Source organism: Bombus fervidus, chromosome 16 (assembly GCF_041682495.2).
Source record: "Bombus fervidus isolate BK054 chromosome 16, iyBomFerv1, whole genome shotgun sequence".
Lineage (NCBI taxonomy): Eukaryota > Metazoa > Arthropoda > Insecta > Hymenoptera > Apidae > Bombus > Bombus fervidus.
Genome location: NC_091532.1, coordinates 2,216,558 through 2,241,997, shown reverse-complemented (window position 1 = coordinate 2,241,997; position 25,440 = coordinate 2,216,558). Strand labels below are relative to the sequence as shown.

The window sequence follows — 25,440 nt, the reverse complement described above, 5'->3', positions numbered from 1 at the left end:
TCGTAGGTCCGTGTAAAATCGAGCAAGTTAATGGTCCCTATCCTGTCCATCGACGAAAAGAAAAGAAAAACACAACCGAGACCCGCGAGGAATCGCGAAGGTTTATACGTGTCGATTGATTGGCGCATTCCATTTTAAACGTCGTGGCGTTTCCTCTCGCGCTGCTAATCGTCGCTTCGATTTTCTCTAGCGACATAACAGCCAGCCATGTTTTTCCCTGATAATGAACTCCGGTAATCTCGACCGTTGTCGAGTGGTTCGCTCTTTGTACGGTGCCGACCGTGTAGAAAGCTCGTTGGTTTTTAGCAAACGATGCAAAATACGGAATAAAATTGCGATCTTAAACGGCCGGTAGCTTAAGAAATCGTAAAAATAGTTTGCTCGGAGTTTGAAAAACGATAAAGGTCGGAGCAATTTTAACGACGCGTAAATCATCGTGCCCGTTCGCAAAGCGAATTATTAGAAGGACCGAAATTCACAGGAATATTTCGAATTTATCCTACCGATGAATTCGATAAATGCCTATCGGATATTGACGCGGCAGTAATTAACCCCTCGGGAACATCGACGTTTCGAACGTCAAAACGCTGTTATTCCATTGCGAGTCGTTTTACGCATCGTGCGTCGAGAACATTCCTCTCATTCGATAATTAGTTGTGTAATAAAAATATGACGCGGTGCCTTTATAAAGATAAAACGATGAAAGCCTTTTTATCTGAATCAATGAGATATCATCTATTCTAAATTGGAGTAATTTTCTATAAATACTCGAATTTCACCATCTCTATGAATGTCAGAGTTCGAATGAGAAATGGTATAATTTTTAAATCGATCGTGTCGTGGGTAAAATTGAACTACACGTAAGATGGTTCGTTCTATGTTTCTAAATAAGACGAGAATCAAGAAGAATATGAAAAATTGCGTTGGAGCGTTCGTTTTTGGAAAAAGAAAAACCAAGTGCGAAAATTAGTTGCTTCGTTTCAGACTGTTCGCACGTGGACGGATACCGTGAAATTGAACAGCGTCGAGAACAAAAGAGAATTGAAAAGGAACCGGATAAGATTACCGGCGCCACGATAAATCCGTTGTCCTGGGATACCTTAACGACATTGTTGTCGCGTTTGACTTTAGCTGGCTATAAAATTCGGACCTGGTTTAATGTGAAATAAATGAACAAATTCTCAAGATGCCGCGTGTGGTCAGCCGAAGCCCGAACTCGCGCAACGGTCAACCGTTTTACGAGCTATAAACCTTTTTTCGCTATTGTATCGAGAAAGTTGGTACGGAGCGCGTACGCTTGTAATTCGCTTCTTCGAAGCTAAAGAGACAGAACGTTTGGTTTTTAAAAAGCGCCGCCTTTTTCTGGCTACGTTTGGTCACGGTTTGAACCGTGGCGGGCGGTTTATGCGTTTTCCTGCCTCTTATCTAGATTTCGTCGCGACTCTTCTTCCTCCTGGCGAGAAAGAAGCTGCGGGATCAATTTGAGAGGGTTCCCCGAGGAGCAACCGACGAAGGGCGAACAAGGGAGGCGCGGTCCCTCAGGCACGTGATGAGAAAACTTGTTCGGTAAATGTACGTATTTGTTTGTTGGACGGATACGCGTGTCGGTGCTTAAAGATTGCCGCGTATTTGTGCCTGCTCGATGACGGGGAAGTATTATATATTCTGGAAGGGATACGGATTTAGCGGAGAGACACGAAAGGGACTTTGTTGGTTAAGGTCTCTGTTTAAGAACGATCGTTGGAATTTCTGGCGATTATTTTCTTCTAGAGACACATTTAGGGATAGTATCACAGTCACGATAATGAGCACATGTTTATCTGGTAACAAATTTTATTCGTCCACGCATATTTTTATCAAAAATACAGAAATATACAATTGTGTAGTATTATAACGCGATACGCGTACGTAAAACGTACAACTTCCATCAAACTTGGCGAAAACCATCGTTGGTCCTCCAAATGACTTGGATATTTTCCAGCCTATCTAATAATTCGTAAATCGAATTACTTAAAAGCCTAGAGTCCCGGTCGATCGCTCGACAAATTCCATTACGTGCAAAGAACGACTAACAAATATCGCGAATCTGATCGAGTCTCTTATTCTTGCGCCCCCTGTTCATCCACCGCGACCCACAGAGACTCTCCCTCTTTATTTCAGAGTGTTTATCGTCCGGCGGTACTTATACGTCGGATATTCTCTGGTCGATGGAGAAAAACGGGCAAGATTGATCGCGAGCAACAAAGGAAGGCAGATTAGTGGTTTATCGACGAGTGATCTTCGAAAGCGACATCGAGCGTAGGTGGGGATGGGGCTGGGCGTAAGGAACGGAGGGGCTGCTGGAGCAAGCGGGGACGCGAGTTGCATTTCAATGGACCCAGCGCGTACGTAAAAGTGTTTCGTGGATTCCAACGGGGTAAAAACCCTCGACGATGACCGTTCGGACCGGGGCCTCACAAAGGCACCGCCATTTCGTGCGGATCCCGGCCATGGTGGTTCCGCGCGCGCGCCGCACCCCGCGGAATGCTCGAACATACGGATTTTTGATTCCAACGAACCAGAGAGGTGTACGAATGCTGGAAATCCTGACTCTCTGTAATAGGTCAGCCTTGCAAAACGCCACTATCGACGTTACGATGCGACGGGACTGAGTTTGTTCGATGAAAAAAGGTGGACGCGGTAACGCAGTTCGCTGGCGTTCCATTGGTATTTCGATCAGTCGGAAATCAGTTCGCTTTCTACTCGCGTTATTCTTCCGAGAAAATTAGTCTCGATCGTGAACAATGCGCGCAATTTGCAAAGTAGCGTACGCTCGTGACCTCGTTTTCTCGTTACGAGTTTCAAGCAAAGTCGGTTCTATTTCGTATCGTGCACACGTTCCGGTTAAATCGTCTACACGTGTAATATTGCCGGCACTTTCCGTTCGACAATGGCGGCACATTTTTCCGCGTGCGTTTCTAAGAAGGCCGCAATCGCGGATTTGCAGCGGAAGAAGGTCGAATAGCGCGTGAACGAAATAACGAACGTACGAATTACATTTGCGTTATTGCGTTATGCGAGCGGCGAGTAATAGTCCGCCGAAAGGAATTCTTCGACCAAGTATTCCGAATTCCCACGTAATTCACTCGGTTCCACGAAACACGATCTTCCAAACTCCGCAATTATGTAAACTAAGTAAACTCGGTAATTCTTTTCCAAGTATAACCGTTGATTTCGAAACGATTCGATCGAAGTACGAAGAGATAATAAAACACTTGCACGCCGATAAACGGGTTTAGAAACGACCAAACGTTTCGTATTAGCGAAGAAACGAATTAAGAGCGACGTAAAATTAATTACAAGCGATTAATGCGGTATTTCGTTCGTTTTTTTTCTACCTTCAAATCCACGAATATACAGAGAAGAAGCGACGCGATGGTAAATTATAGCGTAGCTTCGCTAGCTGTCTGGCCTATGTACGCAGAACGATCTAATCCCCTGTTCCGTCGCGAAAGCAATTAACGATCCTTCGACCGTTTTTCCGGCCATCATGCGCGTACTTTATGACGCTGTAATTGAATGGCGCATCACCGCGATTATGTGACTTGACATCGCTATGACTTCCCATGCGCGTCATTCCGCTCGAATTCACCGCCTCTATGCATTCTCTCCTCCCTCTTAATGATATCCGATAACGAGCTATCTGCTCTGATAGCTATCGATTTGGTAAAAATGTTCCAGTTACCTCATATTTAAGAAGATCGCCGAGTCGAGGAATTTACGTCGCAGACGACTATTCTAACCCATCGAACTATTAACTATCACGTCACTGCTGCATTTCTAAAGGAATATATTCTCCAAAACGCGATTTCTCATTCTTTTTCCACCTCTCCCTTTTGGAACACCGCAAGGCACAATTTCAGCATCGCGTCCATTTCGCTAGAAAGCCAGATTGCACGTACAAATCCGCGCGTACACTAGCAATTAAACGTACGAGGATCGAAAGCCTCGGCGAAAAAAGAAACCGGTGACCGCGTACAGCGTGCACGCGGTAACAAATATTAAATTGTCAACGTACAAGAAGACTAATTTGGGACGGCGAGGAATCGACGCCGCAAACGGCAACGTGGTCTCGCCGCGTGCTTCTTGTCCGTTTAAAGTTTCGGCATTAGGAAAGGTGGAATGCGTGTAACTGCTACCCTTTAACTTCCCGTTGCCGTCCGCGGGAGCTTTAACGAACCGGCGGCGTAAAGTTCGCCCGGGGGCCGGGGACACGCTGACAACGAGAAGCCGAACCATGTGGTCAATGCGCGTTAAACGCTTCGTGCCCGGTCGTTTAACGTTCCCCGTGGATATACGAACGTTCCACGGTTATTTCGAATGCGCCTCGTCCGCTGGTTTTTACGTCGGCATAACTCGCGTCACGCGGACGATCTCCACTTTCCAAGCGTTTATATTTTCCCAACGGCAGTCCAGGCAAAATGCAAACTTCGCCGCTTTACGTCCCGGTTATACATTCGGTGCCATTTTTTCGCGCGCCGGAAAGCGCGTAAACAGATGATAACGACGCGTTTAGAGACACTTGGAAGCTCGTTGTCGGCGAACGATGACAGGTTCAGGCGCCTTCTTTGTCGCAGATGGCTTTGCTGATCGTTGAAGAGTGCCATGGAAAGATGAGGTGTTTAAACGCAGTTGTTTAATACCGCACCGTAGATCGATGTACGAATGCAGCGAGCGAAGCTGTTGTAAGAACGTTTAGAGAATTCCTTGGTGAACGTATTAATCGTGAGATAAAATTAGAGGAAATTTGAGTAGCCAGTGCGATAAAAGTGCAACGAGGAAACTTTACGGCGCTCGAAGTTACTTTATTCTACCGCGATGTCAGCATTCTGTACTTGTACGACTTTCCAATCCCAATTTACTTGAAATCTACGTAGGAACGGTACCGCGAGTTCTTCCACATCTTTCACATTCCTCGACAAATACGCCATTTGCACTGTCGCTGTCTCTAAACGTACGTAGCAAGTATACGAACGTTGCATTTCTGCATAAATTTTCACAAGAGGCGTCTTCTTGTTTCAAAAACATTCCAGTCGAAACGTTATCGGTATCGAGACGGATAAGCACACGCCATCGAGCATCGGCGCGTTTCTGCTCAAGTGCCGCAAAAGGATCCGCTAGATCGCAATCGAAGGGAAATAAATAACGGCCCGCGTCTCGGCGCATTTGTACTTCTAACGAGCGTGACAATGTCGAGACACCTTGCACGCTTTGATTCCGTGGCAGTCAGCTGCCGGAGGGCCTGTTGCACCGTCTGTCAATCCTTCGCCTGGATACGACAGTCTCTCGACGATAATCTATGCGATTCCTCGTCCGCTGATACCGAAACGCACCTGTACACGTTCGTGCAACGCGAAAAGTCGATAGACACAAGTCGAACGTTGCGACGCGTTAAGGAGGATAATTGTCTGGTGACCCGTTTGGAAGCTTCTCGTAATCAGACAACGTTCGGTGCTTCGAGAAAGTTTGGGGAGCTCTTAAACGCTACATCGAACCGGTTGAACGTGGAGCGCTAGTTGGAAGATGAAGATGGTGTTAACGCGTGTGGAGCATATATAGTTGGATTATGCGAATCGCTCGCAAGCCACGCTCCTCCACTCCGCGAGTTTCACGATTTCGCTACTCAAGTATGTAATTAATATTCGACACCTCGAGAAGTAAATAACTTACTTTTTCAATTGAAATTACATACGCATCTGAACATGGAGTTGAGAAATTTAGAAAAAGTGGAGTAGATCGGCTTAGTTTCTCGAACGCTCGTTTATGTCGGAAACGTAAGATCTTCTCTCCAAGTTCGTCCGAGCGACGCTTCTTAAATCCGCGTTCACGAGGACGAACGCCTCAGAAGGAAGAACACTGACGCGTTTTCAGCGCGTACAACCGGCTAATAAGACAGCCGTGAAGCCGAGGCTTCGTGCGATAGTCTCGTACGTGTCGATAGAGTTTTTTTTTTTTTTTTGCTTGGCGTGAGTCGCGACTTTCGATAGTGACTTACGAGATACTAAATCTTAGCCGAGATACGCAGAATTGGTATCCGTGCGAGCACGAGTGAGAAATACTTGGGATTACTGGTCCGATCGGTTCGATATCAGGCGTCTTCGGCATCCGCTGGTAAAAGCAAGAATTATCGCTCACTCTGGACCAGGAGATGGAGCGCGCGCGCGCAAGTGCTCGCGGATCTACTAGGAAAACGCGGTGCAATCTCTGATTGCTTGTGAAATCAATATGGCGGCGACCATCAATCGAGGTAATTGACAAGGTAATTGGCGTGGTTTCATACCTCGGCGTAGCGGCGCGCATAAAACGCCGAAGAACCGCCGGTCGAACGAAATAACGCATATAGGGAAAGTTGTTGCGCGAGTTCGGCACGTTTCTCCGCGTCTCTCAGGTTCCTTCCTCCTTTTTTTTTTTTTTTATCCCTCGGTATTCTTCGCATTGTTTTTGCTTCCCAATATCTCGTTTCTTTCGTTACCTTCTGTTGTATCGTACGAGCGAATTATGCGGATTGGTGCGGCGAAGGGTGTAAGTCTAAGCGTGAAATTGATATGTAAACGTATTAAAAAAAAAAAAAAAAAAAAGAATTGTACGGTCGTAGAAAAGATTCAAACGTGACCAAAGAATTGAAGAGGAAAGAAAGTAGCCATCGTGTTAAGATAGAAACAGCTACAAAGACAAAAGCTTTTCAGTCTTTTAATTGACAAACTGGCTGTCCTCGGTAGGAATTGTGCCGAAGGAAGCAATTTCATTTACAGCGGAAACCCGGTTTTCAACCGACGAATCGGACTCGTCTTGGAGAAAAAGCGAGGATTTTTCCCGTCGAGCGTTTACGAGCGGTCCCGTAACGTTCTCCCCTGCCCCGGAAGCACGCTTTAATATCCGCTTATGACGGCTATGTTTCACGGTCTGAGACACCCACTCGGCCCCATTCCGCCCCATCAACCCCCATAGTGCGTTTAATTTACGTGTTTTCGCGAGTTATTCGTCCCCACCTTTGGCCAACCCTCGTCGAAGGGGGTCGGTCGCCATGGCGACGTCGAGCGTTCCGACGCCCAATCGTGGGGCGCCGACGATGTCGGCGTCAGCCCTACGAAGCCGTGGAAAGACGATAATAATTGATGGGAAACGGAGAAGGACAGAAAAGGGGATGGGACCAGCACGAAACGGAGTTGGCGGTTTTCGTTCCTTTCTTCGTTCGCGATGGGGTGAGCTAAATCGGCACCCTCGAGATTTCCGTTATTAAGCGGACTGCCCTCCAAGTTGGATTTCATTTAGTCAGGTAATTCTGAGTTTTCGAGAGTCTCCTGCCATCAGTTTCTTTCCTGATTATTTGTTTATTCGGATAGATAGGTTAATTAATCGTCGTTTCCTGTTCCAATGCTACGCGTATTGTTATTTTTCATTTCCTGTCATTTCGTATTTACGCGAATGAATTATCGCGAGAAACGATCTTGAGGTTTTCATAAAGCCAATAAACACGTTTATATTCGTAGATAGACAGTTGCAGCGCGTACCGTCTTTCATCCTTGTTTCGTCGAGATTTACAAATTAGGATCGATAATTAATCCCAGCTAAATAGCGGCTGCTATAATTTCAACGAACGAGTGACTCACATTCGCGCATTTCGCGCACGCTTCGAATTGGCAACGAGTCAAGGAACATCGTACGCATTTGCACGTAGTCGTGCACGTACCGCATGCGTTGCACTTTAAGTGCGCGTGCTAACGCGAGTAAAACAATGCGACTCGAATAGTGTCGAATACTCGCGGAAGTTCAAACGTTCGTCGCGGTAGAAATCACAGAGTATCGCGTACGGGTATTTAATTAACGATCGCGGATACAATCACGACTCGCGTTGCAGACGACAAAACGTAGTCGGTCGCTGTCCTTAGCAAACGTTAATAACCTACGAAACGATGTAGGAGATACGCGTTCCCTCGATTTCTGCGATACAATTTCTTCTTTCGAAACGTTTTCATTGGGAAAGAAGGAACGAACCTGTTTCTACCTCTGGCAACACGAGCGCGCAGGGAAATGACGAATTCGCGCGTCAACTTCCTGCCGATTGAACTCAGAATTTCACGACCGGATGGTAATCCTTAGATGCGGTAAGTAGCAGGCCGAGTTGGTGCGGAGAGCGCTAAGGGGAAGACGAAAAGGGAGGGTTCCGCGGACTGCATACCACCTCGGCCGAAGTAGTGCAAACAGAAGCTGAAGTATCAGCACGCGCGGCACGCTACTTGTGCCTTGAATGCAGCCGAGGGAACTGGAACATCGGGCTGCCAGCTCCCGATCCGGACTCGATGTAACACGCATGCACGTATACAGAAACGAAACCGATCGCGAGGACGCGCGTAACAAGCGACATCGAGCAGGGCCTAGGGAGAAAGAGACGCATCCCCTGGACCGCGAGCCACCCGGGCTATGCAACGCTGAAATTCCGGCGACTTGTGGTGTCACTCGGCAAATTCCATTCGGCCTACGAAGACGATTTCCTGCCTCCCCCGTCTGCGCTGTTTCTGTCGTCTCTGTTTCTCTTTTACCAGCGAGCCCGCTGGCCTTTTCGTTTTTTGATCGCGGATACCTTAACGAGCAGCCATCGCTGATCGATGCGCGCGCCCCGAAACGACCGGCCGGTGATCGAGATGCAGATAGGATGATCGCTCGTTGCCAATGAACTCTTCCTTTTGATCTAACCCTCGAGGAAGGTGAGACCGCTTCTGGCCTGTTTCTATTCTCGGGATACTCGACGTGGCAATTTGTTTAGAGGATCGTCGACGCCGGCCTGCGTTTTAATTAGGGAAATGCGAGAAGCGTAGGAGTCTGTGGTTTCGCTTTCTACGATTTTGTTGCTCCTTCTAGAAACGACGGTGTTAGTTGCCTAATACCAAAATTATCTCACCCGCGCTTATCGATATTGTTATCAGACGCACAGAAATTTAGTTTGATCGCGTCGCTCTGCTTGTTATCGTTCGTGTACGACGTATTAAGGTATACCTGTCGTATTAATTATGAAACAGGTACGAAAGACCGATAACTTTCGCGTTAATCTTACAATTTTAAGAAACTCGTATCCTGTCGTTCCTGCTGTCTCGTTGGCCTTTCCGCAGAGGCAACGAGCGGCCATCGATTCGGCGCGAAGTAGCAGCCGATTCTATCGGGCTTAATCGGTAACTGATCGCATGCAAATCCACGGTGTTTCTCGCGCGAAAGACGGTCGACACCGAGGGAAGGACGAAGAGGAGGAGAGAAAAAAGGAAAAGGAAGAAATTGTTCCCTTGGCTCTCGACCAAAGCGAGAGTGGTGATCAGCTGCGCGAGATAAAATCTTTACTTCTTTCCTGCTGTCCCTTACGCCGGCCCACGATCTCAATACAGGCTTGCTCGTTCTTTCGGCCGGGCCGACAGACCGGTCGGTCACGATCACAAACGAAAGTCAGCTTGTAATTGTCTCGTAAATTCCGAGTATCGGTTTAATAGAATATGATAAAAGCAGCGACGAACCGATGAATTCGAGACATTCGTTTCTTCTTCCATCGAACGCGATGGAAGTGACTCGGTTAGGATCATTCTTACGGCAAATCAGATCAATTAAATTACCGAATTCTACGATAAAGTACGAACAAGCTATCACATTCGATTGGAATAATTTTCTAAATTAATCGTAAGAAGGAGGAATTTTCTGTTGGCTAATATTTCGCTAATCAAACTCGACATGCCTGTAAACGATGAAATTTCCAACGCAACACGATCGCAGCGTTCAGCTCATACAGTCTGATGCCATTACACCAAAGTATCTCAACTATTCTATTCTACCTTCGATTGCTTCGGTTGCTCCGATTATAAGAATACTTCTACTCGCCTACACATTCCCTTTTATCTTCCACCGCAGACCAACTATTCCGATTCATTCGCCCATTGCTACCAACCGATACCATCGAACGCCATTACGTTTCTGCCAATCGATCACGATTAACATCCCAGTAAATTATTCAAATAATTCTAGCAAAAGATTTACGTGTATATTAATATTTACTAAATTACCGTTTAAAGATTTATACGTATATTTCGATGAAAATTAATCTCACGTATAGCACGTTGGCTATGAAACGCACGATTAACGTTAAGGTGATTGATAAGGGTAGAGGGACAAGAGGTTCGCTCTGCGACGACGTTTCGCTTCCTTTTGCCAACGAAATGATAAATCAACGTCGGGCGAGCGAAGGGTCCCGAGATAGCGCGACATTGAAGCTTTGCACGCGGATGGACATACGGTATTCGTAACATTGTATGCATATTAGACAGCTGGCCAATGCGCGAGGAAACGTGCCTTCCATAGTGGCCGACATTGCACTTGAACGTTTCGCGAACGAAAAGTCTCGCAAGTTGCAGACTCAAAGGACATCTGGATCGTGCAACCGTTTGCTGCCCTTCGGATATGTACCTTTCTTTTCTAGTAATTCAAGCACCGGACGCTATCGTATTTCTTCTTTCCACATTTATGAGACGATACTTTCGTTCGTCTTCTCCTCGTGGATATCTATGTGCTCCAACTCATTTCCATATTTAGGAAATGGCAATTTTGTCTATTTCTAGTCGCTTTAGGGTCAACCACAGAGTTTCAAATTTTAGATAGCTCGATTCAATTTTAATTACGGAATAACAACAAAAAAAAAAAAGAAGAAAAGGAAAGAAAAAAATTAGAAGCGAAAAAGAAATAAAAAAATACAAATAAAAATAGAGGAAGAATAAGAAACGGTAGAAGCCTTGGTTCTTTCTTACCAGTGGCAACCCTTAAAGATCCATAACCATCACGAGCCGGCAGCGACGCAGCGGATCGCGCGACACGGAGGAATGCCCGAATCATGCTCCCTAATTCACCGATGATTCCGGCTTTGTCCCGCATAGAGGGACAGCCATCGGAGACGATCTGTCCCGCGACACTCGAGGCATCCCGCGGAGCAGGTAGCTCCGGGGAGACTTTCTGTCAGCGTGGCGCATTATCTAGCCGTTTATCTACGCCTATGGGACTCCCTCGGATGCCGCATACACGAGCGTCGCGATCATCTACACGCCGTTTCCTCGTGTAACGACACAACAGGTACACATCCACCAGGGGATCCCGACAACGCTTGTCTCTCTATTTTCCTACTCATAAATTCATCTCGTGAGAGACCGCTGGCCAACTTGCGTGGGGTCCGTGCGAAGATGAAGGTCACTGGATTCTTTGGTCAAAAGGAGCAACATCGAAGAATCGTCAATCGCTCTGTCGACGACCACTTTTGGATAGCATGAATTTCTTCGAACATCGATTAAGACCAATAAGGTCGATAAGTTGATATCGAATTTTATTTATAATTTATAAGCGGATAAAAAGCTTGAACGCGCGCGTCTCGACGACGATGATCACCTTCGTTCGTCGAATTGTTTTGAAACGTTGAAATAATTCGTTATTGTTCGGAAGAAGATGAATACCTATCGTTTGTTCCTTTGATAGGAATGGAATTCCAGGTTTATAAGTCAATATAACGGGATTATTAAACACTGTTGGAAAGATCAAGTGGAAATTCCATACATCGGCGAAAAAATTTCGAATTCGGCCAGCGCAGTGATTTGTGGGAGGGTAAGAGCGTGGAATGTGATACGGGGGTGAGTAGCAATTGAGCTCAATATTTTCGCATTGAATACAACAGAAACGTTAAACGCGAACAATTCGACGCGCCGCAACTCGAAATTGCTGGGGAACGGATAAAAATGTACAAATAAATACCTTGCATTTGATGCTCATTCAGCATTATTACACAAATATAGAATTTCGTATTATAAGTCCAAGTATTTGTAAATAAAGAAAAAAAAAAAAAAAGAAAAATTCAGATAAATGTAAGTATCTCTATTGAGACTTTTGATCGCCATTCTTTTGCCATTTCGTCGATCGTCTTAAAACTTACGCCTATGAAAGATCAGATTCTAATTAATAAAACAAACAACTAAGAAGAAGAACTATCGTTTTAATCGATAATAAACAATACCGCTCTTTATACCTTTATGCGAATAGGAAATAAAAAGAGAATTGAGTTACTAACGTCAATTTTAATGCTTTATAAATCCTGCTTCCCTAAAAGGTAAAACTTTAAAGCGCTGTTAATTTAGGCACCGAACCATTTAGATATCTAAACGACGCGACACTTCTATATACTCGAGACTCGTAATATCGATTCCGCTCACAAGACATCGGAATTCGGTCCTCATGATTGATGCTGCAATGACAAACGCGACAAGCTTACAAGTTGTCATACCTTTGACTTTCTGCTTAATTACGAATGCGAAAACGAGTCCCGAGGATCAACGTTCGCTCTCGACTCGACTAAATGTTATGCTTATTTTGGCAGATACGGCCAACAAGAAAGGCGTTCCTCCTCGTAATACGAGTTTTTTTTTCAAATAATAAACGATGCAGGAATTCGCGAAGCGTTACCGCGGCTATTTACAAAATTTGAAGTATCTTCATGAGGATAAGTAACGGATTTATGCGGCTAAAAAGGTGAAGAATTTTTACCATTCCTTACAGCCTTACGTGATGGAACAGCGTAGGTACTTTCGCTTACCACGCGGCTATTCTTTATATATATTTTATTAAACAGAAATACCGACCATTCCTTCTAAAAATATAAACGATATAAACTAACAGCGGTAAGCTTTTAAATACATACAGCTTCTCTTCGTGCTTTGTATTTTATCTACGAGTAAACGCAAAGGGGCAAGACGGACGAATTCGTATCGGTATTTGGTTCACAATGGAAGTATAATTTTATCAAAATTCTTCCCAACAGTTCTTCGTTACAGTTTCGCTTGAATCTCTTAACCAGAAGGAACACGAGGAAGGATTAAGGGGAAGGAATTTTTCATCCCTCCATAGTTCTCCATAGTCTCGGCTGTATAACGATAATCAGCTTGCTGAAGCTGATGATGAGCAACCTGAAGAATAACTTCTCGTCGATCGATTAGACTTGGTCGAGCGTGAATTTTCACGCTTCTGGCAATATATACAGGTAGCCAGGACGCCGGTTAAATCGCAGAACGTCTAGCTAGGGAACAATGCGGAAATTAAAAAGCTGGAAGCTAGGCTGAGCAAGCGCGGATCCCGTCGAGGACGGCGATCTTGTTCTCGAAGCTCGCCTCGTTGTGTTTTTGCTCTGCATAAATGATGAGCTCGGGTATTTTAATGAAGACATTCCACGGCCGCTTGCCGGCTCCTTGGCGTACGGCGAGAGAAAGAGGAGAGAGGCCAACCTCCGCTTCAATAGACACGTTCTTGGCCGCGCTTGCTCCGCCTTATTCTATTGGCGATATTGTCAGCCTTTCAACGTGCCGTTTAGACTTTTATCCGTCGCTCGTGTGTTGGTCATCAGATGTGTATCGCAATCATTTCGCTATGATACTGCTCGTTACTTCCGTCTCGATATGTTGTGACTACGCCAACAGGAATTTCTTCTGCTTCCTTTGGCGTTTTCTTCCACAGTTTTGTTATGTTTTGCACCGACGGTTCGATTGTAAAATAGATGACAACTCAGTCGTCTATTTTAAACGATTCATCGACCGTCCTATAACAACTTAACGTACGATATGCGTTCAAACTTTCTTCGTTACATCGAATTTATCGAGCATTAGGTTCCTCTTTAACGTCAAGTATAGGTGTGTTGAGAGTAAAATGAGGAAGGTTTTATTATCCGAGCTACAAGGCGCGTAAAGTAACGTCTTTAAAGGACCACCAACATCGGCTTCGATCCCCAGAAATTCATCCAGAGCGGCGACGTAATTTGTTTGTTTGCGAATAGCCGGAACGCATCGGAATAACAATTAAGTGGGTGCACCGGGTGCACGTGTTCGACGTGGAAGGTCCCCTGCTAGCTTTTCAAGTCACGTCTCATTTGCGCCATTCAATGTAACGTGGAGGGTGCGCCGAGGCATTGAAATCCGCCACCCGAATAAGGGCAAGTGCATCGTGATTCGTAAAAATCACGGTCACGGACCGCGCTGCGAAATTGGTTTAAACAGGCGTTTTTACGTTCCTTGGCCGAGAATCGTGATTTGCATGAGATATTCCTTGTGTCTTAATTCCAGTCGGTCTTTCGTTACATCGGTCTCTCGAGAGAATGTTAAATAGACCGAACTAAAGTAAACTTAAACAGCGTCGTTCCATGGAGGAAGAGTTGTTTTGCACGGCAATTTAAACTTTCACCATCGCTTAAGTACACGGAAGACAAATTTTTGCTGTAAAACGCTAAAACTATCGACAAATATCTTGCAGCCTAATAATCGTATAAAAATCTTGAAAAAGAAATAGCTCGACGATCTCGCAAAGAAAGTAAAAATCACACAAATTCGAAAGTAAATTGATCGGATACCGGATAAGCATGCCGCGATACTAAAAGATGGAAAAGAAACTGAAATTAAAACAGCATCGACTATATCGTGTCCGAAGGATACCTAAACCAGAAATACTGTTCGCCGATTCCCTCTGTCCTCGATCCACTCCGTTCTCCGAAGAGACCCTATGATCCGGAAGTCGCGGTTCTTTCAAAAGCTGTTGCCGGCTACCGGTTTTCTGCGAGTGTACAGGGAGAAAAAGAGAAGATAGGGCCGCGATGAAGGTAGAAAAAAGAGAAGGCGAAGACACGAAGGGGCGGGCTACGATATCGGGAAGGAGGACGTCGTGTACCGCGTACCCGGGACATCGTACGTCAAAGGTTCGAGCCCGTGGGAACACGCGGGTAGAGATGCCTTCAATGCCGAGGCAAAGGCGAACCGAGTGTGTTCCTGCAGGTAGACGACCACGAGGAACGTTCACGATGGCTGATGAAGCAGCAGGACGAAGCGAAGTGACTTTTAACATGGAACCGAGTCGCTGGATCCTTTGAGTACGGTTACGAATAAAAATTTAACAATGAAATCAAGATTGCAAGAATTCGAGAACATATCGTACAACGGACAGATATAATCGTGAAACGAAAAGGTGATATAATATTTAGCCTATGTAAAATTCACAAGTTGGAAAATCTTGCGAAACTTTAGAAAAATTGGGAATTTTAATAGCTGAAAGATGATATATAAATACGATCGTGCGAGATAAATTAGAAATTAGAACGAAATACAAACATTAATTATCATCTGAAACATCGATTGGTTGATCGTAGAAAAATTCCGAGATAAAAAGACTAAGGTAGACGTTTAATAGAAAGAGAACAAGCAAGAGAAACAAAAGAAAGGAAAGAGGATAGGTATCTCTCTGAGGTGACACCGCCGAAATATTCCCGTCGGCATTCCTAGACGTTTTTTGGGCCTTTGTCAAGCACGGCGTCACGTATGTCATCGAGATCGATACGATTCGATCCACATTCGGATCTCTTCGATAGTTTCGATCTGCCTCCTCTATCCTTCCTCGTCCGATGATAATCAACGATGGCGCTCCGTTTACGTGTGTTTACGATTTATTTAACTTCGGACTTTAAACTACCTTTAAATTAAATTAAACTAGACTTTAAACTACCTTTAAATTAAATTAAACTAGATACTTTCACGATTGTACAATTTATAGTGGTAAATAAAGATAAACAAAAGCGTTATACTTGAAAATATTTTTAAGTAATCAAGGTAAATGTTGACGATACGACATCTATGTAGTGAAATATCAAAACGTATTGAATATAACGTGCCTAACAGTAGTATATATTTAAAAATTTGTTCCCATTGTCAAGAAATCGTCTTTATTGCTTCGGTTTAAGGAAGCGTGATACGAGATAATTGTTTCAGGTATCGGTGACAAATAAGGGAGAGTCGAATGCACGCTTGGTAAAGTAATATTAATATTCATATTCACGGTCGGATCATTTGTTCCCCCGGTGCAATATCAATAACCTGACCCTAGTAGTATTCTGTTCGCAGGGGTGCCACTTGCGAAAAGGGGACGATACTCGGTATTTAATTACCGTGAATCGAGGGGTGATCTCTGCGTACAAGTACATGGCGGTTTCGTTATAAATTGTTTAATGGTCTCCCTGGTAATGGAAGATTCTCCTTTCAGTGTCCATTCTAAAACAAAAAGTAGCAGTTCTTGTATAACAATTTTTATAAATCATTTTTATTATACTAGATACACTCTATTCGTTGATTATAATTTTATCGGATGCAAGGATATATATTTCGCGAAAGACAGAAACCGAATTCGATGAAGAATACGTTATGAAAAAGAGAAGAACGCGAGTCAGGAAGCCTGTCACCGCGTATCGTTTCTCGAAGCGTTGGCTCACGTGGCCCTCACGTGGTTTCCTGCTCTTGCTTTTTCCACGTCTAGCCAGCATATGCACGATTGCGTAACAAAACACACAAATCATACAGCGCGACAGAAGAAACAGAACAGACTGATTTATGTTCAAGGAGCGATGGCCTATCTGCTATTCGCCTGACGAAATGCAGTTTGGCCAGACCAACGAACTATCGCTCTGTCCGTGGAATGCGCCTGTTCAGACATTGAAAACGTGTCCTCCTATGGGACACCGTCGTTTCGACGGACGACGACGCAAAGGAAATTACCATGATGCAGTGCACGCATGAGAAAGCGCGAAAAAAGTACGTGGCTATTGCGAGACACGTGTTCCAGAGATTCGAATTGCTTCTCTAACGTTATAAGGTTTAGATTCATCCCGTTCTTTCCGAAACTTTCTCTCTCTCTCTCTCTCTCTCTCTCTCTAACATGTTACATGAAGCTACCGTCATTGAAGAAACATTGTTCTTACGCTTACAGGCTTAAAATAATACAGGCTTAATAAAAAACCAACCGATAGCATCCAAGTACCGGTAGAAATTGCTGTTAGAAAGGAATCGAAGGTTCTCGTAGAACTGGAAACCGTGGCCAAATATAACCGTGCAGCCTTAATATTCCTGGCTGGTGTCCACCATCCAACGAAAGGAGGAAAGAAACGGAGAGATGAAAAGGGGAAAATAAAAAAAAAAAAAAATAAAAAAGAAGGAAACGAACACAGCGACGTGAACGAAGGGACACAAAGGCTAAGGCGAACAACGCGACCTCGGTAATTAAAACAAGATGGAACACCTCGGTCAACGCAATAAATCTCACCATTTCCTATTCTCTACCCTTCTCTTTCTTTTCAACCCAACCCGACCCCTCCCCCGATATATCTTTCAGCTTTCCCCTTATCCGAAGATCGGAACTAGCCCCTTCGCGACGTCCGACGATTTATTTTATTATTTGGTAGATTTACTGGCGGCTACCGTTTATTGGAATCCACATCGATCGGAGATTATGAGGCGTCCAGATGCGCGCCGTCCTCCATCACGAGTTACGAAACGAATAATTATTAGCAACGAGATGAATTATCGAGAATCGAACGAGTTGGTGTAACAAAAAGAAAGAGAAAAAAAGAAAGAAAAGAAGAAGAAAAAATATATCGAAAGCAAAGTACCGCGGATCTTTCCTTTTCGCGACAGCATAAGTGGATTTTGTTGTTTCGCGTTATCGGCGCATACCGAACGGCTGGATGTGTATCGCAATTATTCTTTCGCTGGATCGACGTATCCTGATCGAGGCGGTGGCGATCGCGTGCCAGAGTGTCTCTCGTTGCTTCGATTTATTGGACCTGCAGAGATATTCGTGTGGCAAAGCTGGATAAAATTATACAGAATTGTTGTACGCGTAGAATTAGAGACGTTCGCGTTCTTCCGCTGAATTCGATTTTATTAATTCGTATGCATACGTAGATACATCTCGCGCTGATTCCATAAATCTTGTCGTAGTTGCATCTTTCGAAACTCGGTGTGCTCGTTCTTATTTCTGAAAATATCACGCGATCTCGTTAAAATTTCTCGCCACCTTGCTTTTTCGTTCACGAGTACGACTTCCATTTGCGGCACGGCCAATCAGGCTACACGTGTCTTACACGTGATAACAACGATCGTCCGAATCCCCGGAACATCGTTTCCCCTAGGTGACGAAGTTAATTGCTCATTTTCTCATCTCGTTAACTGTGCCTCGGTCTGGAACACGTCGGTGACGTAGGAAACGGAGCACGTGTAAAGGAAATCGTCCATCGATCTGACCACATGTTCAACCGAGCAATTTATTATTTCGTATATTACTTCGATTTGTAATATTAATTGGGTCTGTCGTTCTTAGTGAATTTCGAGGAAATCGGTATGACGAACTTCTTCAAAATTATTGTATACCCCGTCAATTTAAAAAATAATTTCTAAACGCACGTATTTAATCCATGCATCGCTTTATTATGCGATCGCGTTACAGGTATTTACTGTTTTATAGAATTACGTAAATGGTTGTTTACGACTCAGAGTTGTTTTTCGTTTCGATATTGATGCACGTCTACGTACGTAATCGTTTCTTTAGGAAAATATTTCTAAATTGCCCAAATTGTTTTTTTAACGATTTTACCAAACGAAGGTGGCTAAGAAGCGAACGAAAGCGAAAGTTTCACGCAGAATTCCAGAAGATTAAATTCCCCATTACTTCCTCTTATTACGTGCTCGATTAACTTTCCGGTGTGAGTGGAGCCACTAAATCCACCGGTGTGTAATTAACCAGCAGCGGCGTAACGAACCGCAAAAGCATAAAATTCTATTTTCTCAGCCAGATGTATTCCAGTTCCGTTCTACTCTTATCTCTAATCTCTGCTGTTAATTACATAATCGCGGATACGCGGCTCACACTAACAGGATATATCACGTGTTTCTCATGTTCTTGCACAGGAAATGATCGTAGAAAAATGAATTGCGAAAGAGATTCGAAGAATCTCGTTAGTATTTCGACACGACGATCGATGGAAATATAATAATCACGTCCGATTCTTTTATATACTTGTTACCGAGAGAAATTACTGTCTGGTTTAATTATTCGATACGTAAGCGGTTTAGGAAAATCGTTAAGACAAATGATCAAATTTGTAATATCCATAATGGACATACGTGAGAGAAAAACTGTTGAAATTGTCGACACGTAATTTCCATTTCTACGAATTGTAGAAATCGAATCTTGGAACACATACTTACGTTTACACGCTTAAAAGCGAGAATTATATATCAATTTTAAATGGATAACGATCCGCAAAAACGATCTATCTTTATGAAATTTTATGATTACAGTTGCCTGGTGTAAAGCTGGAATTTGGTATACGTTCTATTCGTTAATATCGCAAGCCAAGTATTAGAATGCAAAGTATTTCGTATCTCCGAAATAAATGCAGTGAATTTTTTAACCGAGGCGTTCACGAAGTTCTAAATGTAAGTATAAGATCATTAATAACGAATTTTGACAGCCTGTTAATGTTACTGTCGCTTTTAATAGAGATGTCAAACATGTCCAATATCACGCATCGTAATTAATTACATGTTCGTTCAGGCGTTAAAAGTTGTAACACCGTTTTATTTGACAAAAAATATTTACGAAATAAGGCGTACGTATCCTAATCGAATGATCGATATCGTACGTGAAAAGAAATTTGAAAATAATCATCGGGTGAAAGTCAAAGCCAGTAAACGCAACGATGTAATATTAATGCATCATTTATTTAACACCTATGATGACGATAACATGAGATGCGCTTAAGGTAGAATAATCCGCTAGGCAAAATGTCGGTTGTGCGTGCGTGCGTGCATGTAATGTGTGCGCGCGTGTGTATGTGTGTGTGTGTGTTTCTTCGTGTTCACGATACGATTTATTAATTCTATGGGGGAAGGATGTAAAGAATAATTGTGACAATTCGGGTAATAACTATTTTTAATTTGCTGACTTGGAGAGATTTCAGAATTTCTGCAGCGTCTGGTGTTATGATACAATAATAATAGTAATATATATATATATATATTTATTATATATATATGGCAAGATCATTGGTCAATAAATATTTCACTTAAATCTGCAGTCAAATTCGCCAAATAATTAATCCTTTGATCTTCCTCTCCGATTTCTATCTTCCTTCAATAAATTAACCATCGTGATAAATTCAACGAATTCCTATCAATTCATTTTATTCAACGGAAATGATACATTCTACAGATTGATAATATTATTCAAGGAACATAGATCTCTCCCTTTGAATTCTTTTCTATCAACGATCGTTTCGTATCGTTAAGATCTATCGATTCCTCTTCTTCTTTTTCTTCTCTTCTAATTATTTGGAAAATTTAGACACGCCTGTCGGTGGCCTAATTCTCTACACTTTATACGAACTAGAGGCTCTGTTGTTCCAGCGGTCGCGTCGGTCGGACATAGGTATATCATCAGTCACTATGAAGGTAATAGTGCGCGCAAAGTATTCCTCCTCTAATACTATCTGAATTGTACGCTAATAGTAGATCCTTAAAGTAAATTAGGTAACACTATGTACACTTTTTCGATGCGGGCTGAACGATTCTTCGCGTACGTTCCGTCCGGCCGTATAACAAAAGTTCATTCCTCTCATCCGCCAGCTCTCGTCTGATCTGAAAATCAGCGGATGAATCATCTCCTAGCACGCTAATATCACGTTTGCGTCGTTTACAACCACGCTCGTCCCTCCTCGATGACGTTCCACGAGCGCACCCATGTTCGCCATTTTGTCGCTACGTTCGTCCGAGCGCTGACAGTTTTCGTTGTTCTTCCGATTGTTGGTCGCGGATTTCGAGCTCGTGTCTCTCTTTTTTCGCGGATTCACCCACCGGATGTTGCGAATTAGTTCGACCCACGAGACTCCGTGGCTCGCTTCTAGAACCAGTAAAGGTCTTTGGAATCTTGCACTTGAGACTCGAGACCTGCAACACCAATGAACACACGAATTTTTAATTTTCGTAAAATTAAGAACTATATATATATCGGATCGTCTTTGGAAAGCGGGGCGTGTAATGAATCTTTCTGCGAGTTGTCCATCATTGTCGTATACCGGATGATATTGATCGAAGCGAATGTATCGCAAAGGTTAACAAGTGATATCGGTGAGTGAACAATTGAGATGTCGGTGACGATGAGTTTAGGTTCGATAACGAATACACGGTCAACGGGTTGCGATTAGGAACTTTATGTACGACGTGTTCACTGGGCTAGTCGAATTTATCGGATCGAGAGTCAGTCCAAGTGTATCTCTCTGTATTCCTCAGGTCAATCTCTGTTTTTAAGTAGAGTTATTTAATTACTTTATACCTCTGTTAGGTACACGTCCCTCCCGTGACCGTGGCTACGTTCAGCGACCCGTTATGTCACTTCGAGCCCTAGCTCACTGTCATAAATCTCGGACAATCGTAATTGACTTGACTCATAAACAGCTATTTCTCAGTTTTATTGTTTAAGTACGGCTATAGTAAAAAGTCTGGACGAAAGTATTGGGGACCTTCCCAAACATTCCGAAAGAAAGGCCTCGATGTCCTTTCATCTCCGACATATATATATATATGTATATTAAATATATAAGAACAACAACGATGATACGAAGAAAACGATAAATCTTCGGTTTTCTACCATTTCAAAACGTCAGAATATCTCATCTAAGAAGGACATCTTTATCGCTGACACCGCTTTATATGCTCTTCATACGTGGAACAAAATATTAATTAACGAATCGTTATCAATAACCTAAGTGTGTGATCTCGTATCTGCGCGTTATTCGAACCTGATAATCAGCCCCGAACAGACCCTTCTAGCTCACACCGAGTAGTCTTCCGTTCACGAAGGTTTGTGTCTCGAAGCAATCATCAATTAGACTGGAACGATAGCACTGACGATCCACGACAGAGCTTTCACGCACAAGACAAGTAATTGGTTATATTCGAAAAGATAGGAATGACTTTTTCGTTGGTGCGGGGTCGGCTCATCGTTCATCGAAATTTATAACGCGGCCAGCCGCGTAATAAAAGAAGAGTCAACGTTTTGACGGATGCGAGGGTGCAGAACTGGTGATGGCACCCGCTGAGCGACACGGACGGACAAACCGATGGACGAACCAAGGGAACGAGCGGTCGAACAGAACGAACGGATGGGGGACCAACGGAATATGTCACGAGATCGAACAGTTAAGATCTCATGTTCCTTGCAACGGTTGCACGCATGCGTCTATAGCTATCTTCGATCTTGATATCTTCGAAGACTGACCCTGCAGATCATTCTGCTCTCTCGGCTCCTCGTACCCCTCGACCAGCCGCAGCTCCGAGAGAATCATTGGTAATTGAGAAGAAGCTTGACTCGACCGAGGATGTTTGCGTATTAGCGTAAAAATTAGGCGTCTTAGGCGAATAAAATTTCTAAGGTAAAAGCACGCTCGCAAAGAAAGTATTCTGCGGGAGAATTTCCGCTTAATTCCAATCGATCGAGACTCCGATTGATCACGATGACTACATATCTTAATCATTGTCAATGGACGTAACATCGTCCGATGTTACATGTCCGCTTGTATATTGAAAGTCTCTTGGATACGTTGTAGTTGCAGCGAGCAGGACAAAGATGGACGTTTTCAAATACTTAAATTCCCGGCACGTGGTGCACGGCACGGCCGATTAAGTTCGTATCTGTCGGCGCACACGTGTCAGCACGTGGATCTACCTGCTTCAAAGTCAGCTACGTGTGCGTCCCGCGCGTTACCATATTGGCGCATGCACGCTGAAAAAAACACGTAGCGGAAGCACAAAAGATTCGATCTCTGCCAGCGAGTCAGAGAACGCGAAGCGCTGTTCGATAGAAAGCTGCTCGGCCGGAAAATGACGATGGAACGCGTCGTGAGAAGAAACTGGTACACGCTATCGAGTGTTTCGACAATCGATGGACGTAAATTGATAAGCTACGTTTACATACTTTGGAAGTTTCATGCTTCCAAGTCGTAGAGACCATTCACCGGCAAAGTTTAACAGATCGATTGTATAAATTATAATGTATCTTCGTCTTATAGTTGGAAGTTCTCTTGACATATATATGTAATGTCGTAAATCTCGGGGTAATTCAGGTGATCGATTCCGAAGTCTGGAAATCGAGTTTATCGTGATAATACTTAAATGAAATACAGGAGTAAACAACAATTGATACCAATCTATAACAGTAAACAATAAATAACAAGTTCTGTGCAATGTCTACCTGAAAATCGAGAATCGATCTTCAACGTCCTCAGCTACCGATCTTTCTCCGTCAATCTTCAATGTTTTAAATAATTATTCTCTCTTCCGTGATCTTCTCTATCTCTGACGTTGCTCTCTGTCCGTCTGTTTGGGAAATGAGTGTCCGTAAAACAAAAGGAAGTCGCTCTGTCCGTGAAACAAAGAAAGTCGTGCTGTCCGCAAACAGAGTCCCTATCCGACGTGAACTCTAGGGAGTTTACAGTATATATTTCGATAAATTTTCATTAGAGCTAATAATTCAATTTATTTTATATCACAATTATCATTATACCTAAGTTCTATCTGACTAGCTATATATATTTTGGATGTAACGATACACTTTGTGTATTTTTTTTTACGATCTATCAATAGAAGAATAAAATCCATCATGCTGCAAAGTATCGACGAGTAAATATATCTAGCGATTAATTATGGGGATATCGTGGTGCACAAATCCCATGTATCTATATGATTCGAATGGAAAGTGGAGAAGTTTCTGTTTCATAATCGACGCGGGTTCTTCCTCGTAAATACGAGAGGGTGACTCGGGAAAGCCGGCGAGCACCGGGCAATATTGTCCACGCTATCTGACACACCATTTACCAGCAACACCCCCGTCCATTTTGTTCCAGCATATTGGCCTCGCATACTCGGCCGTGAAAACGTTATAGGCACGTACACGGCTCGCATAAATCGTTCTGACACTTATGGTACATTATTTGCCGGCTGCGGCCCATCGTATTGAATTAGGATGCTCTCTCACGGAGATTATGATCGGAGCAGAGAAACGATACCAGAAGTCGAGAGCTGGTATAATATGGGAGTATTAGTAGGATAAAATTATCGATTATTACTATTTTTAAACGAGGCATTACTTTGCAAAATTCACGTGTATTTAATAAGTAATTAGCGTAAGAAATGAATAAAGTATTATGATTTTTGATTGGAAAAAATATTCTTTTGCAAAACGAACTGTCCTTGTTAAACGGCGGTTGCTGTCAAATATTCCTTTCTTGGAATACACGGTGTTTTCGTTGGAAACCTCGAACGCACACAAGTCGATGAATACGAAGTTACGGACGAACGCACCTGTTATGAATGTTCCAGCATTCAATATCGCGATATCAAAGAGCATAGCAAGACGGTACAAGGAGGAATTTCCGTCGGTCTTTTCGACAAAGAAACAAAGCACAAAGTCGAAGGAAATTCGGAATGAAACTCGCTGAACCCGAGAATTTTGTAACTCTGTCCTTTATGTTCACCGAAAATTTAATCACGCGCGTGTTACGCTTGAAGATAATTAAACACTTAAAACTGGTGCAAGTATGCACAGACCTGCAATAACGTTATGCTCGGCAAGCAACGTATTTAATTAAATATATATATATCTTTGAATATAAGAAATCTTTGTCGTTGTTTACGTATGTTTATTCTGCAAATACGTAACGAAAATTTAATGTAGCGAGAATGGTATCTTTTTATCATCGAAACGTATTTAAATTTAATTTCGTAAAAAGTTATAAAACTGGTATCTTGTAATTGTTATTGCTTCTTCGATAATGAATAATCTGTGTTCTCGTTGCTTTCGTTCACCCTTAACTTCGGGTGGCAAATTCAACGTCAAAAGACGAGAGTTAGGTATTTGGATTAAATTAAATCGAACACCCCCGCTTTAAAAAGCGAAGACCCGACCCTTGCGCGCAGGGACCCTTGCCACTGACGAGGGATACGTAAGCATCGAGATGACCCTTATCAATGAGGGTCAACCCCTCATAGTCTGAAATCCAATATAGTCGTGGTAAAGGAGAGTCCCTACTTTGATTCACCCCGTTTCGAAACTCGTATGCACCGACGAGCGAGTATTAATTGGAAATTAAGCTTCTAAATCTTTGTGCCTTTAACGTTTCCCATTACTCCGATCCTTTGTGAGGATTCTGGCCAATACACGCGAACACCGATTTCCAACTATTTCGGGAAATTGGAATGTTTGCGATCTCGTTAAAAGACGAGACTCGATTCCTATCGCGTATATCTCACGCGATATCTCCATCGAAATCACATAGACTAATTACACCTGCTGTCAAGTACCTTGCAGTTTGATTGACTTTACGGATAACGAAAGCCTAGGTATAAAATATTACGTTCGTCGCTGTATTTGTCGTTTGTGCTGATCCTCAAATACGTAGTTCTGATATTCTTCTAACGCGAGATTGAATTATTTCGAGTCGTGACGTTCTTAAAGTACGTGCGCGAACTGTTTCTTCGA

The 25,440-nt window shown here is 43.3% G+C and overlaps 3 protein-coding genes across 4 annotated transcripts in view; all 3 read right to left on the bottom strand.

Moving 5' to 3' along the window:
• Ef-1a-f1 (translation elongation factor eEF-1 alpha chain) overlaps positions 1 to 25,440 on the bottom strand; it is a 236,339-nt gene that overhangs the window by 103,898 nt on the left and 107,001 nt on the right. The window lies entirely within an intron of this gene.
• Positions 1 to 25,440, bottom strand: part of Ada2a (Transcriptional adapter 2A) — a 330,348-nt gene that overhangs the window by 199,638 nt on the left and 105,270 nt on the right. The window lies entirely within an intron of this gene.
• The window catches only part of Vg (transcription factor vestigial), a 79,967-nt gene continuing 74,136 nt past the window's right edge, over positions 19,610 to 25,440 (bottom strand). For both annotated transcript variants that reach the window (XM_072019050.1, XM_072019049.1), the window contains exon 6: positions 19,610 to 20,852. In XM_072019050.1, coding sequence (XP_071875151.1) covers positions 20,806 to 20,852 — 47 coding nt within the window. In that variant the 3' untranslated portion in view covers positions 19,610 to 20,805. The remainder of the gene's footprint in view (positions 20,853 to 25,440) is intronic.